Here is a 20,156-nt window from a genome sequence, read left to right as displayed (position 1 = left end):
AATTGGTATGCTATTGTTTTTCATATAGGTTGAAGCATGTGACATATTTATTGGTGGAAATTTTCTCACCTAAACAATTTCAAAAAAATTATTAGTTTCTGTAAAAATTCTGATTTATTCTCAGTACAGGTATCAGCAGATGAAGTAATCAGCAAGCACATCTCTGACCTTTTGCTACTTTTGGTGACACCAAACACTACGAGTATTTCTTTGGGCTTGTTGGAACTATTTTCTTTATTACAACTTTGCCAAAAGAATTCTTAATTATTATCCTCTTCAGAAGAATTCTCCAGATCACTGTATAATATATGCTGAAGGGTCAGGTTTTCTTGCTTATATGCCACTCTGCTTATTATATATCTTAATATGATGATGGATTCTCCATTTTTCAGACTAGTCTAAATATCTATATTTTCTCAAAGATCTGTCCCCATTCCAGGAAAATGAGCAAATGACTGCTATTCTTCCCAACTAAGTTTAACAATGTATCAGGAATACATGGCCTCAATGGCCCTCTATTATTTCTATTATAATGATAACAAACTTTTAAAGGATGTAGGAAGTCTGGATGTTCTAATGTCACAAGGTACTAGTTGAATAAACAGCAGAATTTGCATGACGATATTTAATTTTCTCTTGACAATAAATGAAAACACAGAGATATGAAACAGAATTCTGTTTCTTTTCTGTGACCCCACGGTTTAATAAAATCACATATACTTCCTATTTTATGACTAATGCTACAATAAATTAAAACCTGCTTCAAAAATTGATATGCTTACCCCATAAACAAGTTCTCCCACCATCCCATTCCAGATTTTTGTCTCTGGATCCCTTGCTCCATATTTTCCATCAGGAACAATGGCAATTTTGTACTTGATACCAATATGTTTTGCAATTTCTGATGCCAGATCTACACAGTATCCTTCAAACTTGTCATTCCCTTCAAACGTATCATGGTTTTTCTTGAACATAACATATGGGGCTTCCTATAATGAAAGAAGTAGAACTGTAAAGGAGAAGTATACAGAATATACTCTGAAAAACAACATGTAATCTAACGATGGAATAACACATTTTTTATCAAAAATACATAAATAGTATTAGCACATTTAAATTTAAATATATGAGCAGAAATCCTTCTGGAGATACATTCTATTTATACTGTAATTTGACTTACGCATTTCACAAGATTTATCAACCTTTACAAATTATAAATACAAAAAATACCCAAGAATACATATAAATTCTACTTTGTGCTAAATGAAAGACCTTATTGCAGTGTATATTAAAATTAAAGTGTGAACAAAATTTGAAGCTGTACAATGCAAATGACTGTGGGATAATGCAAGGTATAAATTATGCTTTTGATTTCAGTAAATAAATATATCCTCTAACATAGTGTGGTTACTCTATATGCAATTTCAGGTGCACAGCCTGAAGTATTTGTTTTCTTTGTGTTAAGAATGCATAGTAACTCAAAGGCTATATATATTTTAGTGAGAATATGGAAATACGTTCCAGAGGAAACACATATCCTGCCCTTTGAATAAACAGTGCATATTCTGCATGGTCTTTCAACATGAACCTAAGCATGAACCAAGCAATATGCATGAATAAGCACCATATTAAGCTGATACTGACTTTATGCACTGCAAGAAAAATATCAAAATACCATTTTGGTTGGTGAGTGTCATTAAAAAGAACAAAAGCTGTCTTGAAAAGTGGATCTTACATTCCCTGTGTAAACCATATTATCACAATAATAGTGAACATTACGTGATTGGGAAATTAAGGTCACATTTTTCTATTTGGCTCTGTGTGGATTCAGACTTTAGCAATCATTATGTAAAACTATAGTTCCTGGTGGTATTTTAAATGACTTCACATAATCCATATTAATAGTCAGTTCCAGATAAAATGCTTGTCACTAATGTCACCCTTTGTTTGAATTTACATCATAAAATACTGGCAACTTCAATTTTCTCTTAGGCTATAGCTGTGCTGGCTCTTGGCAAATGTTTTTTTTTTTTTTTTTTTTTTTTTTTTTTTTTTTTTGACATTGACCTTGGTAGTCCTCTGCCCTAGTCACATCTTTCCTACATACCTAATTAATACAGTAATAAAATAAAGGTAAATGTGTAGCTTAGGAATTTGTTTTTCATTAACATTACATGAACAACAGTGGTAAGCAGCAGCAATTTTGTGACATATTGGGTGTTTAATAAGCAAAGATATGTGGCATTACATGAGGAATGTGAGGACAGCACAAACAAATTTCAAATATTTTCAGTATGCCAGGTATATTTATTCTTCCAGACACCAAAATGTAGTTCCTATTAGCTGGATCTGAAGCCACCCAAGAGAACTTCATAGGCAAGTCTGAATGGTATATTCAACCTGCTATTGAAGTGTGAAAAGGCAGAAAACTAGAAAAGAGAGAGATTGTGTGTGGGAGGCACTATTCCCTTTACTTAAGAAAATTTACTCCCTGTAGTAACTGGGCCCAAGACACACCTTAGTATAAGGGCAGAAAAATGGGGCTTTGTGTAATGCAAATGGAGAAAGTTATGTAGTTCATTTGCTTTACTGTGACAGAAACATCCTAGATTGAATTAAAACAATTTGGGAGCCAGGAAGCAGTATATTTTCCTTATATGTAGAGGCAGGTTCTGAAGTACTGCAAGAATGTTTCACTATCATGTGTAGCCTCAGAAAACCTCTCCTCTCATCATCTCCTTCTTATGATACTTTCTACTATGGAAATGCCTTTGTGGGCCACAATCCCTTAGCAGAAATTCAGTGTTGGAGACTGTTTACGTGTTGCCAACATTAATTCAGCTAAGGAACCATGCAGCATAGAAAAACACCCACTTCTAAACCCTACCTGGGTACCTGGTTCCTTGCCCTGTATATACATAGGTAAAAGACCAGAAAAATTTGAAGGCCAAAACAGCAGATTGCTCAATTTCTTGATCACTGCATGGCCAAAGATCACCACAGACCTCTAAAACTGGGGCAATCACAAAAAAAAATCCGTTACCACCCTGACGCGTGTGACCTGGGCACTGGGGAGATCACTGAGCTACAACAACATTAACTGCACACTGAAATCACTGCAGCGATGCAGTGCAGCGACTTTGGACGTGCTGAGTTTGTGTCTTCTAAAGAAAACTGCTGAATATTAACAATAGCCCACACCACTTTGTATTCCTATCCCCAGTCAAATGAGCTCAATCTTAACTGTCTGTGTTCCAGAGTAAGGGAGGGAAAAGAGCAAGGATAACATGTCCTGCCCTCTCTTTGCAGTAGTTCTTGATTTGGGGAAGTGTTTTGGGCACATCTATAAAATAGTCCTCACTCACATAGGGTTGTTGTTCCCATGAGAGGAAAAGCAAAATCTGTGTCTTTCTACATATGCAATTCCACAAAAATGGTTAAAAATAGAGAAGGAAAGTAGTATGTTCTGTGATCCAGCCAAGCACTAGCTAGAAGTACAGCCACATCTTGTCCAATATTCTGGATTTGTGGACTCTCCTTACAAGCTTCAGCTATGTTTGCTTGCTATACCTCAAAAGTCATTTTGTTTTCCAATGATTAGCATTAGCAACTGCTAGCTCTTCTGATTCAGCCTTTCTTGTAAGTCCCAGGCCAAAGGCATTGGATTAGTCATGCCAAAAAATAATTCTGGAGAGCGATTGGAAACAGTTAGGTTCAGAGGAGTCCAGGTCAGCCTCTTCCTTGTCCCAAAACCCAGACACTGAGCTTCTGCCTGCACCTCATCGATAGGGCTTCTACAAAAAAGCACTTCAATTGCCTCTGCAGAACAAAGTGAAGTAACAGATGCCTTATTTTTCCTGTTAATGGCTAAATAAACTTCATCCTGCCTCACCCTAAGTTCTTTGTGGGAACACTAAGTAGAGTAACCATGGGGTCCAGCACCATTCCCAGTGGGTACAAGATAGGAGCAACCCCATCCAGTGGAGGGACCAGTGACAGAGGACTGAGAAGACCTCAGTTCTGGCAGGGATCATTTGGGCGACTTGAAGGAACCGCAGTGCTTCTCTTCCCTCCCACTTTTCTTTCTATCCACCCTGATATCACTGATTTAGAGCACAATACAGCAAAGAACATCACTTACAATGTGAATCTATTATAGACTGAGGTAGTACTTCATGCTGCGACTGCTTTAAAAGAAGCTGTAATTGAATGTAATCTGCCAGTGTGAAGCAATACAATTAAAATTGTGGGAACACATATTACTTCCTGCTTACTGCACTGTCCTTTCCCTCCTGCCTACTTTATAAAGAATAAATAACAGTTTATTTAATTGTTGTGCCTATTTATCTGCCAAATAATGAATGAGGTATTCTCCAAGTAGAATTTGATGGGGGAATGTGGATGGGACTGAATGTGGCTTTCTCATAAAGACTGTTTACTAGAAAATTCAGATAGCAACAACAATTTCAATTCTGACCATTTCAGACTTTGGGAGTGTTTCAAACTAATGAAGTGTGCAGAAGTCATTACAATGACATCAGGACACTGAAAGGCAAGTTTTACTGATTTGCTAACAAGCAACTTATATGGATGAACTTGCAAGGTCATACTGCAAAATTATGAAACACCTGAATAGATCAATAGCAAGTACTCAGCCATATCTTGATGTTATTTTCTATCTGTGTCACTGAAAAAAAAAAAAAAGTTGTCTTTTCTTTATAGTCTATCACAATAGCATTTTCTAAACTAGCGGTAATGGGAGTGTAACCATGCTGGTCTAAAGATAAGAGAGATGCAAGATATCTATGGAGAGCTATTATCATTTATTAGATCATCTGAAATAACTGAAAACAGTAGCAGGGTTTTTCACCATTTCCGGTTATAGGCTATTCTCTACTAAAAATACTACTTCTTACCACCAGAATTTTATTTACTACATTTTTGAGCTATAAACTCTTAACCTGCTGATAGAAAACACAGTTTTGACTTACTGCTGAATGAGGCTTAACACCACAATACTTGCAAGATTTTGGCTGTTTAATAATATTCTATGGGGTAGTGAATCAAAGAAAAGTCCACATTGAAATGATCAATGACTAGCACGGAACAGATATTTGAAATGGTGCAAGCTTTACTTAAATAATTCACAATTTTATAACAATACTTAACATTTGTAAATACAAGTTGAAGTCTGCAACAATTACCTTTATAGATGTAAACAAATCATTCCACCACATTCTCACAAATTCATGTGTACAGTAAAATGCTCACAACTGATGATTCATACTATAAGGGAAGCTGGAGAAAGTGACTAATCCAAATATCAAACAGATCTACGAATAGCTTGCCTACTGTAAAGTTAATTTCAAAATCTTTAAGCACTGTAAAAATAATTTGTAAAAGTGACAAATATTTGTGCAAGAAAACGTCTCTTTTCTAAAACATGGGTGGCACACATTATCACACTTTATTCTGAAAAAAATAAATCTATGGAAGTCAATGAGTCAATGGAATAGGTTTTTGGTTTTGTCTTTATTTATTTATTTATTTATTTATTTATTTTTTATTTATTTATTTATTTTTTTTTTTCTGAATAAAGTGTCCAGGATTCAGTTTGAAATCTTTGTTATTGTCATGCAACAAACTTTTTTTTTTTTTTTTTTTTTTTTTTTTCCTTCAGTCTTCTCAAGAATTTAATCAATACAGTTTTTACTGGAATAAAATATTTTTTCTTATATGAAAAAGAAAGTCAAAGTTAGAATTTTTGAGGTAAGACTTGGGCAACTGTATATCAGCCAAAACAAGGTGTGATATTTAGTCATCTAATGGAGGTGTCTGTCATCTTAGGTGCCCTAAGGTAGCCTGCTTGACCTCCAAGTGGCATTCTGTGGGTCCTGTCTGCTACCTCTTTCTGGATGGCTCTGATATCCTCAGTGCTATCCATCTAACTATGGATAACCGAATCAATTTCTATATCTTTAACTTTGGTAAAAGCTTACACACTTGGGTAATAACTGTATGTTGTGAAACAACATACAATAGCTGAGACATCCACATGGATTGGTCATATATAGCATAAGACAGGCAGGAAAGTGTCACCCTTCTGGTGTTAGCAATGGGTATGCAGTATATCCTAAAGCATCATAGACGTCACTGGGTACTTTTAAGCAGGCAACTGGATCAAGAGCCTCTGTAAAGAAATCTACTTTTAGGTGGCACAGTCTTGAATGGAATCCTGCCTTTGAAGCTTGGTCTGCCAACAAATACCAAGAATATCTTATTAAAATACTAAGCTGGAAGCCACAATGCAGACACAGCTCACTGTTTGTCAAAGGTTTGGTTCTAAAGGATTTTTATGAACTTCAGGTTTTTTAGTCTGAGAGTAGGTACAGAGTTGTCTGTATCATGAAATGGATTAGAGAGTTTGGAGGAGTCATCTCAGCCTACTCCCCTATATTCAGCATCTTGCCACTGTATTTCTCAACTTGCTATAATAGCAATGATCATTCTACTCAGATGGATAACCCACTATTTGCCTTACTGTTAGAGGAGGGTTGCACAGTGTCCCTTCTCCAGTCATATATGAACCTACAGTGTACCAAGGTGGGGCCTCTGGGTGGAACATTTCTGCACCTAGGTAGAGCATCTGCCCTATCTGAGAGGCCCAGATGTGCAGAAGGATGCACATCACATGAAGTGCAGGACACAGGGCTCTCATAGGGGCTATAAAAGCCAGGTCTATGTGGCAGCTGGTATATTAATGCATGACAGCTGCCCATGCTGCCTCCTTCACCACTTGCTTGCTGGAGGTAGGATGAGTGCCTACGTGCTAAACCAAAGCTGTAAAATATATTCTACATGCTCTCACTACTTTACAAATGAAGATAACATTTTACCAAGTAGAAAACACTGTATTAGTCTCTTTGAGTGCAGAGCTAATTCTTTATAATGCAATAGCCATACAGCCACATTACAGCAAAGTAAGCATAGATACATAAAAACTGAAGAAAAAGCAGGCAAACCAACTTGTGTTATTTGGCTTCAGGCAAAAATTAAAGTGAGCCATGCTGAAAACTTGTGAAGTTTTCTTACGCTGTCTTGACACCTGTCTTTGAAGACTGAAAAGCCTGACAGCACTAGCTGCAGAAGCTTTTCAGTTTGATGTTGGAAAATATGCATGCAACTAAAATTACATGTCATTTAAAAAGGTTCAACTTCCCTTCAATGTGAAGAGGGCAGTGAAGAGGTCAAAAACTCTTTGTCTGGCATTTGTAATATGACTATAATACAGACAAGAGCAAAATAGCAGTGTTCTGAAAGTTACACTAGTTAAATATATCTTTGTGTGTGTGTGTGTGATCATATGCTTCTGAATGCTAAATCCATTGCCCTGGCAGGCCAATATTTAGAATCATGGCTGTAATCTGCCTTCAGATTCATGTGGGCAGCTCCCAGTTTGGACAATGGGAGATATGCATGACTACCTTAAGGCAGAATTCACCATATATTCTTATTCAAACCAAATTCTGATATATTTCTCTTGCACTGTGATTTCAAAACATTGAAAGGGGATGCTTTTGGTCAAGAAGCAGTGCTGCTTTCAAATAATTGTATTTATCCTAAAATGACATGCTGCATAAACTTAGGGCATGCTTTGGAATATTAATTTAGCTTTTTGGTTTTGAAAATGATCCCACCAGTCCTTTCAATACAGGAACTGAAAAGTTCTTTTGAAGATAACATTTATTATGCACATCAAAATGCTTCAATGCAAACAGGACAGGCAAGATAACACATTTTAAAAGCTTTCTTGTTTTCCTTTTTTTTTTTTTTTTTTTTTCCTTTCTGGCAAACAGAAACCTTTTATATTACTTTTCATTATTATTTTTTACTCATTTCTCCTAATCTTGGAGCTATTTATGGAAATTACAGCACTCATGTATGGTAGCTTCAGTCAAAGGTATCAGGATTGGTAAGAGGAAAATTTCGACTGAAAGCTTGTTATTCACATCGTTCTCTTCTCAGCTTGGCAAAGTTGAAGGGTAACGTCATCTGTTCTAGACATTTCAGATTAGTCACAGAACTTTTCTTGGTGGTTCAGTGCCTGGTCATCCAGTCAGAGGAACAGTAATCCATATGGAAAAATTAGCTCAATGCTACTAGACTGGTGGTTAATACTTGAGCCTTAGTTAGGAATGTTCGCAGCATCTTGGGACTCTTTTCTTCCTTGATCAATTTCTTAAAATAGGATTCTTCATCAGAGGCTGAAAAGAGGAGGACTGTACTGAAGTACATTTTTTTTTTCCATCACCAAGTCTTTTTTTTTTTTTTAGGAAAAAGATACATATATTTAAAATGTCCCATGCAAATAGTAATAAAAAAAAAGTTACACAATTTGGTTAGGAGTTACACTCTGAATTCCTGTACAGTAGGAATAATTTGGTTGGTTTGTATCCTGGAATGATAATCTTCAACAGGAGACTTGTTAAGACATATTTAAGGTATAAATGCTGACACACTCTGCTGAAAATCTGGTAACTAACCATATTTTTGAGTAAGAAAATGTCTTGTCACTTTCTTTTGTATTACTTTCAACTCTGTATTAAATTAGAAAATTATTGCTTAACCACACATACAGAATACTCATTCCCATCTGCAAAACAGCTTATCCTAAAGGGTTAAAATGTCTTGTCTAAATGAAGCAGGTGAAAAGGGCAGTGAACCGAGATGTAAAATCTTAAAAGCGGTCAGGTAAAGGTCAGCCTTTGCCAGTTAGCTTTGACAAACATCAGCTTAAAAGGGCATGTCTGACTTCAGAGTAAAAATTGTTAAATATTTTGTTTAAAATACAGTTTTGGAATAAAAAGTATTTTGAAAAACTATGTATTAAAAATGTGAATTAATGAAACAACTGCATTCTTCTTTGTCTGCAACCACTCTTTAGAAACACCAATTATGTAACACTGAAAAATCACACCCCAAATTTATTTAGATTTTATTAAAATTGAAAAATTTACCAAAATGCTTAATAATATATATTTAGAAATATGTTCAAATGTATTTACTAAATTCCTCTTTTCCATTCACAAGTAAAAGCAGATAAACCAGTTTTGATTAGCTAATAGAACTATAATGCTTGGAATGTTAGTTCCTACTGCAGCCAACTTTGAATTTATAAAGTATCAAAAAAAGGGATACTGGAATTACAGACATCTCATTTTATGCCATCTGCTCAATTCTGTCATTTAGAGGTTTTATTTTTTTCTTCCAGTTTCTTATGAGTCAAGATTTATCAATCAGAGGTTGAAAGAATTCAAGTATATTTCTGAGAATTACTATAGTAGAAAAAATGAAAAGACTAAATGAAGCAAAAAAATTAACTGTAACTTATTTTTTAAAAACTGATATCAAGTGAATTGTGATTTTAAATGCATACAAAAAAAACACTCTGAACAGACATGATAGTCAAGATAATTAAGATACATGGCTCTCACCCTCCCACTAACCTAGGAAATGGCAGACTAAATAACAATATAATTAGAAAGGAAATTGTGTCACACACCAGTATAAAAAAATAAAATATAATAATAATAATAATAATAATAATAATAGAAAAAATAAAACACAGAACAAAAATACCTTACCAAAATTGTAGTGACAACTACTGTTCTGTTCTCAATGGCTGAAGTGTCATTTCCAAGCGTAGGTTCATGCTGAATCAGAACTAATTTATCCATGTCGTTCCAGTAACCAACCTGCAAAATAAAATGAATATAATTTACAGCAGGTAACCCTACATCCTGTATAATTGCAAATATTACAGGGATTACACCAGGCTTATTCACTGGTGCTGACCTTTGGCACCTGCAAGTCTAGCTGTTAAACCTTTCTTTATACTCAGTGGAGAGATGGCACCACCAGAGAGCAACTCAGCCCATGCAGGATATGCATCCCACCTAGAAAAGTGCTTGTCTTTCCCCACACTAAAGCATGTTGAATATGACTGCAGTCTGAACGGTTCTCTGCTTAGTGCCAACAGAGGTGAAACAAACAAGATTTTAGTCTCCCTCACTACACTTAGGCTGCCACAACCCTTCCCAGAGCAGCCTTTAGGTGAAATACCTGCCTTTGTTCATTGCAGGTGCTGAAATACTTGGAGCCAGGTTTGGTTCACTCATTCATGCATTACCATGGAGGGAAAAAAAAAAAAAAAGGTATTCTTGTAATTAGAAGCCCTCCCCTTACATACATACACACACTGCTCTTTGCAGTGCACACCTCTGGAATTCAGGACAGCCTGCGGCTGTGCCCTCTGCATTGGTAGTGATGCTGTTGGGCACAAGACATGAGGCAGCATCCTTTCCTGGGAGGTCCCAGGGCTGTTTGCTTGCTGTAAGAACAGATGGGATGAAGACAGCCTGAAAAGCAGTGATTCTCCCTCAAAATTTCATTGATGTGCTTGGGAGCTACTCAATTAAAACTTAAAACCTCTGCCCCTCCAAAACAAACAAACAAACAAACAAACAAACAAATTAATAAATCCCATAGTCTATGTACTATGTCTTTGGGTAGCTAAAAGAAGATTTGAGTCCTTAACCTTAAAATACTTCACTACATTTGTAACTCCTGCCCAGTCTGAATCTCAGAACACACCCAGCTCCTCACTGCACATGGTGACACCATCTTCAGCGTCTGTACCAGGGAACAGTCTATGAAATGGCAAGCAGTTCATGATGGTAATCTCATGTCTTGCTCCTACTTGGAGTTACCTAATTCCGCCTTCACACCTGGCCTTACAGAATACCAGATGCAGGTCACTTTGCCGAAGCTGCTCTCTCACATCCAGCCCATGGCTCACTAGCATACACCTTTCCTTTCTCCTTCTTTCCAGACTTTTTTTTTTGCACCTAAGTCATGGCCGCCTGTGGACCTTCTGACAAGGCTGATGGGAACAGCTCAATGCCTGTTCCTCTGAGCCAGCACTAAGAACAGTCCGCTCACGTCAGCAGGACAACACGAGAGCAATAGTAGCAGTAGGACTCTAGTACTACTAAAGGGGCTCTCCACGTTGCTGAGACCCTAATGAACGAAGCAACTGATCCTTTTTCCAAGGAAAGTTGCAGGCAGTGGAAGTGATTTTAAAGGATTCCTATGAAGGTTGTGCAATTCCAGCTGGCATAGCTCACTTTTTAGAGGCACCTGGGGACTAGTCATCAGCATCTCTCCCTTCCTGCCTCGATTATCTGGAGTTCATGAGACCAAGAGCTGGGAGAAGGAAATTCCTTGTCCATCTTACTAGAAGAGGAAAGGGAATTTTAGAGGAAAGTGTAATCTGGCTAAAGCTCCAGTGTAACTGTCAGTGCCAAAGAACAGTCTGTGCCTTGGATGAAAAGACTTCAGTGTGATGCAAACCGGCTGAATGATCAGATCAATTATGTAGCCAATATATTTTTTAATATTTTTGCAGAACCCAGGCTAAAATTCACTTTCACATAGGTTTATGCCTCTGTGAAATGTGGCTAATCTTGTTCAAAGCAATGCAGTGGTGCACTAAGAGTCTAGAAGTGTTGGGGAGTGGTTTTTGTTCCTGATTTTACATGCATTAAACAATCCTATGTATTCTTAAACCATTCCTTATGTTTAATATTTAATTCATTCCCTTTTTAAAATTAATTTATGGAAAGGCAAGTCATTTTAGAAGTCCCTAGGGCAGTGTGCAGACACACTTATCACAGCAGTGAATATGCATTTGTGAGAATTCTAAATACATAGGGTAACTGGATCTGAGTGAGTAAGTATGAGAGAGCATGAGTGACTGTTTTGTTTTCTATTAGTGAAGCAAACAGGCACAAACCCTTTCAATGCCAAACTTTTGGTACATTTAGTTGACTTGTTCCTTTTCTCTTTGCAATTGCTTTAACAACCTATGAGCCTTGATTTAGGTGTCTGCATCTAACAGAAGTTTCAGAGTTGCTAATACAGGGGAGAGACAGGTTTTCTTCCTAGTAGGACACACGCTAACAAATACTCTTTTTCATCCAGACAATCATAGATTTGCAGATACAATTGATAACTGAAAATGTCAAGTGTCTGTCAAGAACTGTGACCAGCTAAAGGCAGAACATGTACACTGAAAGCTGGCAGTTTGGGAAGCTCATTTTAACCATGAGTGATTGTTTACTGTACAGTTCCTCACTGTTGGGAAGTTCAGAAGGAAAGCAGAAAATGAATGATGCAGTGTGTTATAAAACTAAGTACCATACCAAAATACAGCCAGAGATAAAGGGTATTTCTGAGGAACGGTAGGCATTTTTAAAGGAATATTAGCCTGTGAGTACGGGTGTGAGTGTGTGCACCTCAAATTTGCACTAAAGTAACTCTGGAAGTGAGTTACTAAATAAATATATAAGAAATATATGACTTGTATGAGTATGTAGGTTTACAATGACTGTGAGAGCACTAAAATACAATATGCTTATCTCTAAAATCTCAAATCCTCAGGGATAAAACTCCTGAAAGGATAAGATTGAATTCAGCTATTATATAAGTAAATCCAATTCAATACAGATTTCCATTGGACTTTCTAGCAGTTGTGCCCACTTATAGAGAAGCTTAATTTATCTTTTAGAAAATCATATTGCAAAAATATCTCTCTCAAAGTAAATTTGTCAAAACAGTTTTTTTTTTTTCTGTTTTTTTTTTTTTTTTTTTTTTTTAAATAATAGTGTAATTTCTGAAGGTGCTTCTGCTGAAGTCTGCAAGCCAGTAAAGACAGAATACTTTAAATTTTGATAATCAATTTCTTTTCTTTTTTTTTTTTTTTTTTTCCCCAAGCTGGGACTCAGGAGCCAAATCAGAATGTCTTGTGCATGTACATTTATACATATATGCCTTGTTTACTTTTTAATTTTGTTTTTAATCTTGATGGTATCATTTTGTAAACAAGAACCAAATACAAAATTTAGCATAAATGAAACTAATAGGAACATGGGTTATTGTATCCTGTTTGACTGCACTATTTTGAATTCTGCTTTTCAGTGGCTGTGCAGTTTTGTAATGCTTTTTCCACGTCCCTAAAATTGTGGGCAACAAAAATCACTCTTCTAAAGATTAGAGGCATGTGTTACTCTGACTGGAAAGTCTAGTCCTGAAAAGATACTGCTGGGTGAGTCATAAGTCATATTACGTAGGATATGAGAAGAAGACATTAAAGGTGAAAGCTTCTTAGTTCAATTAATAAAGTTATTTCTCATACATTATAGAGGATTTTCAGGCTGGATGGAGCACAGACTTGGTCCAGTGATCACATAGTAATGCAAAAATATTATGTAATAAGTAATACATAAGAAATATGTAAGTAATACATAAGAAAGAAATTATTGTGAGTAGAGATCTGTCAAAATTGTTATGGCTTATTATATCAAAGACAGGTAATGGTTTGAGAATGGCAAAGAGGAAAAGGGAGAGCATGCCTGAAAATATAAGAAAATCACCTTGGGATGCTAGCACAGCACAGGCATAACTCTTTTTGCTACCATCCTCTCTCTCAAATCACAGGCAAGAAGAGGGTGTGGAAACATCCAGCCAGTGGTGCCAGCCAAAACCACCATTCTCAAAACGGATGAGAAGTGTTGAAATGGGACCAAAAGGCTGATTTCGACAGTTAGCTTGCTGCTAAGCAAACTCCCTAATGAGTTACTGAAGTTGTGACCTAATGAACTACACCTTTTCCACTTTGTCTTCCCTCCAGTACAACTGGGTGTTGGGGATGGAGGCGTCATACTTCTCCACTTGCCTTCGATGCACCCCAGCCACCTGTACATCCTCTGAGCTGCTGGCAGCATGGCTCACAGCCAGGCAGACAGCAAGGTCAGACACATTCTCTGGCAGTAGGCACAGGTCTTCCCAAGAGGGAAGCAAGACAAATTCACCTTTCCCAATGTATTTTTCAGCCATCTGTCATACTTTCAGAAGGCAATTTCACTAATACACCTGATAAGCAGGCACATGCTTGCTTTGCTTTGGTCTACAGCTCTGTACAGGGATATGCAGTTAGTGCATCCTGATGTGTAATTCTGCTCTGGATCTGTAATTTAACACTTTGTTTCCTCATCACTGCAGCATACATCTGGGGACAGACAATTCACCTGGGGTACTATTTACTGGGCTTGTCACCTCTGGCCCGACAGTGGCAGACTACTTAATTCGATTCTGACTGCTTCAGCCCTTCTCAAGCAGCCATGATCCTCCTATTCACCTCCAGCTTCTCACTTTCTCTTCTTCTGATGATTTAGCAAACAAAACAGCCCACAGTGCCTCCAAAGGAAATAAAACACTTGAGCCTGAGTACATTTTCTGCTCCTTATTTATTTTAAACTATGACAAATGGACAAATTCCAGCACAAAAGAGGAAGGGCTAACAAAGCATACGGCTTATCTCTTCACAGTGACTGAGCTGAGTGATAATCTATGTGCATTCAGACATAGAGGATGTGCTTGGACACACATTATTAGTATGTCTGCCTGCCTGCCTGACATCCCACCTCTCCAAGATGCATACTAGTTTCTGTGTTTCCCCATTTGTTGCATGGAATAATAGTATCTAGCAGAAACCAGAGATTAAATCTGTTTACTCCAGACATTTTTACCATATAGTTGATATATTTTTAAAATTATACAGAATTCAGTTTACTGTAAATTTAGTTATTTAATCATAGTAAACTATATGGTAGCAAACATTGCCAGCACTTACCTTCCGGGGGCCTGTGTTTTTCAGCTCAAAGACATCCATCGTATAGTTGACTCTGCGACCATAGTGGTCAAACTGAACATTTCCTGTCAATCCTTGTATTCGAACCTAAAAATTGAAGAAAAAGTATTAAGAATATAGATTTATAACCATAACAACACTACTACAGAAGAATGAGGCATTATAAAGCCAAAATGTTGGCTACTTTTCCTTTGTACTCTCTTTTACTGATGAACCATTCTCAAAATAGGTGTAGGTATGCCAGTGTCTATGCGCTAACAAAGACAGACAGTGGACCTTTTCTTCCATGATGTTTTCAACACTTTTCAGCTGCAGGTTCTAAGGAGAAGGTTATTTTTTACCATTCTCATCATCACTGAAGAATATTCTGGATCATGTAAAATAAATGTAAAAGATCTTTGGCCTGAACTTATACACCTTTTTTAACTCACACTCTGCTGGTGGATTAAATGTATAAACCGAGTATGTGTTGCTCATCAAGGTAACTGTGAAAACACAACAAAGCAATTCACTGTCACAGAAGATGGGTGAGATACACAGGGCTTGAAAGGAGTGTTTCCCAAGCCGCACAGTGGCGAAGGACAGACACAAAGCCATAAGACGGCTGTGGCACTTTTCCATCACCTGTCTCAGAGCTGAAAACAGAACTTGTATTTTCTTTCATCTCTTTTCTGCTTCACCCAGACTGGGGCCCTCATCCCAAAGAAGCCATGGTCATATTGCTGCTGGCTTCAGTTGTATCAGGATCCAGCCATGCAAGAAGTATCTTTGGCAAGACTTGGAGGGTCACGCTGTCCAACCTAGTACAGAAGCCTGACTTCGTGCTTCTCACAATTGTTACAGATCTGTGCATCTGCACAGAATATGCAAAGCACAAAAAATGCCTTACTTATCTTCCTAACAATTAGGATGTGGATTTAAAACACTACTCTTTTCCTTTGACCATTTGTATCTGTTTTTATTTTTCTCCAGGACCGAAACATTGGCTTCCAGGCACAGAGCTGCCATCTCTGTCAGCAGTCACTTCTCAACAGTTTCTCCTGAGCAGAGTCTGCTCATTTGCAAAGATTTAAATTCAACTGCAGGATTTTTATTTTCTTACTGTCCCATTCAAATGAAAGTCTAATCATCTTGACAGAGATCTGGAACTTTCTAGGCATCCATATTCATCAGGAATTCAAAATCTTGACATCAGTGAACAATGGCTCTGGGTGATGTCTTTTTAAAGAAAAAAACACTACCTTTCCCTGGAAGAATTCTACATTTATTCAAACTGTCAGAAGAATATTAGAAAGTTTATATTAGGTAGAAAAACCTTTTTCCTCAAATGACAGTATCTGCATACCCAGGTTATATGCAAAGAGCAACAGATGAGCTCAACATCTCAGTGGTGGAAGTCCCAGCTATTTTAATAGAAGTACTAGTGGTTTCCAATAATAGTAGTTCCACTCTGCCTTCATTCCAAATTATAAAGCAAAATGTCCAGAACAGTCCTAGCTGTTTCCAAATGGCAGCTTACATGTAAATTCCCCCTCTCCCATAACCTTGAGTATAAGATCTTCTGAATCATATAGCGTACAACTAGTATCTAATATTCACAAACAATACTGCAATAAAGCCTACCCTTACCTGTTTTAATGTCCTCTCCATATCAATTCCTTGACCCCATGGGGCAGCAGGGTTAGCAAGACAATCACCAGCATTTCCTCTTCTTGAAATATCAATTTTCTGTCTTCTAAGATTACGGAAAGTTTCAGCCATCACAAGTACTCCATCATATGTTAATGCAGATGTATACTAAATGGATGAAGAAACACACTGCTTTAGAGTTGGTAGATCTTTATGAAAATCATCTGTTCTCAGTTATTTCTAGCTAGGCATTACACAGCAGTTTGTACATTTTCATTCAGAAACTCTTCTCAAAACCAAAAGCAATTTTGTCTGAGGAATGAATGTAGGATTGAGAAGAGTACATTAGAGTAGTTCAAATTTTAGGACTGTATTTCATAAGGGCATAGAAACCTGCCTCTGAAGTATTATCAGAAGAAACAAATTAAATTGAAGATAGTCACTTCTCAAACTTTTTTTTTTTCCATTTGTCTTATCCATTGGGAAATAGCCTCATGCACCCACCTAACTTACTAAAAAAAAAAAAAAAAAAAAAAAAAAGTGACTCACAAAAAAAGATAGATAAATGAGCAGAAATACAAGCTATTGTAATTGTTAAGAATGATCAAAAGTATGTTCTTCAAACCTGTGTTGGCCCTCTGAACAACACAAGGTACTGAAGAATAAATGGGTCTCAGAAGGTCATCTAAGACAGTTTGTGTTTCTACACTACTGCAACTACTTTAGGTAGAGAGCATGACAAATTAAATGTGTAGAGCAAGTCTTTAGCAGATGTTAGCTTGGAGCCACATAAACAACGGGGTATTTTCTCAGCCTGGTCCTCTGATGAATTTACTGCATGTGGATTATCAATAGCAACCCCAAGGCTGCTACTGATATACCATGTAGCTCAGTCTCAAGTAGGTATGATATGTATTAGCACATATAATAACAGAGCTATTTTGATGAAGTCATATTTATAACTATGCTTTGATTTGCCTGCCAAGAAAATTGTAGACGACAGAAATTTCTTGTTATCCATCTGTGAGGGATTAGGTTAGAGGAACACTGGGATGTAATTGTACTGTAAGATCATGACTGAAAATGATGACTACAGTAGGTTTTGAGGTGGATAGAATTTCTACAGGAAATTCAAAATTAAAATTTAAGGGTAGTAAATTTACAATTGTGGTTACATCTCATATACAGAAGAGTTCATCTGTTGGGAAAGCTCTGAATTCTGAATCCAGATAATTAGACTAATTCATGTAAAATTGGTTGAAATTAAGTTGTCAGTTAAGTGTTTGACCTTTAGTTCCTGTCAGTAAAGAGGTGATTTGGAGAATAACTGACAAAGGATATTAAAGCACATCAGCGAAATGTGTTGTAGCTTGTATTTCTATCATAGTCACAAGGACAGGCATTATTAGTTGCCAGTAACAGTATGATCAGCTGCATTCTCCTGTGCCTAAATATTACGGTCTTTACTCATTTATTCAGCAATGTTAATCAGAAATTAAAAACACTTGAGTGATATCATTGGTAGTGCTTCAGACCATCCAGTACCTTTGGTGGGGTCTCAGATCCTGGGTATTCTCTCTGGTCTAGCTTCTTCCAGCGCTGCATCAGTTTAGTTACCATTGGTGTACTGAAATCTACCAGCTGAAATCCAGTCACATTAGCTCCTCCATGCATAAACCTCTCCAGAGAAATATCTTTGAATCCCTAGAAAATCAATTTAAGAATTTGTTTGCTCTCACACACCACTCTGGGTCCAATCTGTTCTAGATCAGCAAGGTGGCATAAAGAAATGTTCAAAGAAGGTGGCAACAGCAGGTTTCCATTAGAAGTTAAGACTTAAAATCAGAGAATAATGCTGAAACTTTGTTCATACTTTCCATTTGTGTTACAAAGAATGAAACAAAACCAAGAAATTCAATTCTGAAAAATGCCTACAGAATATTAAATCCTTAATCCAATTTACACTGAAGTTGGCAGATTTTAATGAGCACTGTATTAGTGCTTGATCCATCCTGCTACTTTGCATGTTTGCAAAGCGAACAACACTGTTGTGTAAATATATTTATTCTGGGATTTATTGGTTAGGCTGAAATTACCTGAGTTACACAAGTTATGAGATAATATAATAGATATTAGGATGTAGAGAGAGCACATGAGGGTCTCATCATTAGCACAAGGAAAACAGTATCAGAATCACCTTTTTGTGAAACATGGTGGTGATAGCTCCCAGATCTGATACACATTTAAAGTCTGGAGTGACCCCCAACATGGAATGAAAAAAAATAAAGTACATAGACTTCCTGACTTATGGTTTTAAGGCTAATTTGTCCCAGTATACAGACAAATCCTTTAGTAAATTTGCCTTTAGAGACGTATCTGAACTTCAAGAAACTGCATAAGGAAAACTGCTAAAGATGCTAAGAAACAAACATGAATTTTTGTGCTCCTTTTCTATCTGCTAGACTTAATGGCATCTCAAAGTAATCTTTTTGTTTTCTTAAATTCCTGGGATCAGCATTTAGCAGAGGAAACAGAAGTGTATTATTACACTTGATTTAAAGTATAAAACTGAGGAAAAAAAAAAAAAAAGCGAGGTACTGACCCAATGCCCCAGATCAAAAAAAAAAAAAAAAAAGTCCAAGACAGAGATTTGATTCATGTCCTAAAGGAAACTGACAGTGAATATGAAAGGTGACATATCAGGGAATCCTATTACACATGTTATTGAACAGCCAGTAGACAACAACATGTGTCAATGCAGAAGTAGATGTGACTGTCTCCACCATATACCCTACTGCCTACAGCAGCCACTTTGCATGGGAAAGGTTACTTGGAGAATTATAAATTTTGAATGTTGAAAACCTTATTTGTAAGACCTTAAGTGAATAGGGTCATTCTCATTTCAGAAGCCTGAGGTCTTAAAAATAATCTGAAATTATCTTAAGTTAAGGTACTAGTACAGCAAAACACAATAACATATTTCAAGCCAACTAAAATTCCTTGAGGGAGAGTAAAAAGTAAAAAGAGAGTAAAATACATTAGACTCAGCTCTACATTCACCGTGCTTGGCCAGGAAGGTATTTCAGCCTGAAAAATGGGCTATTTAAAAAATAAAATATTGCACTTACTCTTCCTTTGCCCTCTTCTAAACATTGTGTAAATGTGCTGTTTAGACTCAGAGTTAAAATATGAATTGGTAATTTGACTGGAAGTAGCTGATTTTATAACAGAATGAATTTCCCCTAGAGAATATAGAAAAGTTACTTTAAGAATTATTGTCCTACTAATATTAAAAAGATGAGTCTAAAATGATAGCATAGGTCTGTAAAGGCGTCTAATTCAGTCACAAAATACACTTAGCAGTCCTTTATGCTACACTGATTTTGATAAGATTTAAGAGGATAATATTGAGTCTTTCTTGTACAGATGGCAGAAACAACAGGACCAAGTTCTTTAATGCTCTGTAAGGAATGAATTATGCACAACTGTATATTAGTGACAAATGGCAGATATTTTATGAAATGCTGTAACTCCAAAGCAAAACTAAGTGCTTCACTTACCTAGCAGGGGTATAATTCTAGAAAAAGATCTTACCAGGTTGGCAACAATGTAATGGTATCCTTTAACATGCTTTCCCACGCTCACAATCTGCAGCAGAGAAAGAGAAAGAAAGAAAAAAAAAAAAAAAAAAAAAAGAGACAGTCATACTGTTTTGTCTAGAAATGCATTTTCACAGCCATATAGATATAAATTTCGA

The 20,156-nt window shown here is 36.7% G+C and overlaps 1 protein-coding gene across 3 annotated transcripts in view; it reads right to left on the bottom strand.

Annotated features, from left to right (window-relative positions):
* GRIA4 (glutamate ionotropic receptor AMPA type subunit 4) overlaps nt 1-20,156 on the bottom strand; it is a gene marked incomplete at both ends in the record, with an annotated part of 226,248 nt that overhangs the window by 53,608 nt on the left and 152,484 nt on the right. For 2 of the 3 annotated variants that reach the window (XM_082768749.1, XM_082768748.1), the window contains 6 exons: nt 783-989; nt 9,645-9,755; nt 14,753-14,857; nt 16,400-16,567; nt 17,945-18,103; nt 19,994-20,047. In XM_082768749.1, the coding sequence (XP_082624875.1) occupies nt 783-989; nt 9,645-9,755; nt 14,753-14,857; nt 16,400-16,567; nt 17,945-18,103; nt 19,994-20,047 (804 nt within the window). Of the gene's footprint in view, nt 1-782; nt 990-8,142; nt 8,265-9,644; nt 9,756-14,752; nt 14,858-16,399; nt 16,568-17,944; nt 18,104-19,993; nt 20,048-20,156 lie in introns of those variants that run through there. The other variant, XM_082768750.1, reaches the window with a different exon arrangement.

Source organism: Aythya marila, assembly GCF_965140915.1.
Source record: "Aythya marila genome assembly, chromosome: 1".
Classification (NCBI taxonomy): Eukaryota; Metazoa; Chordata; class Aves; order Anseriformes; family Anatidae; genus Aythya; species Aythya marila.
This window is presented reverse-complemented; position numbering and strand designations above follow the sequence as displayed.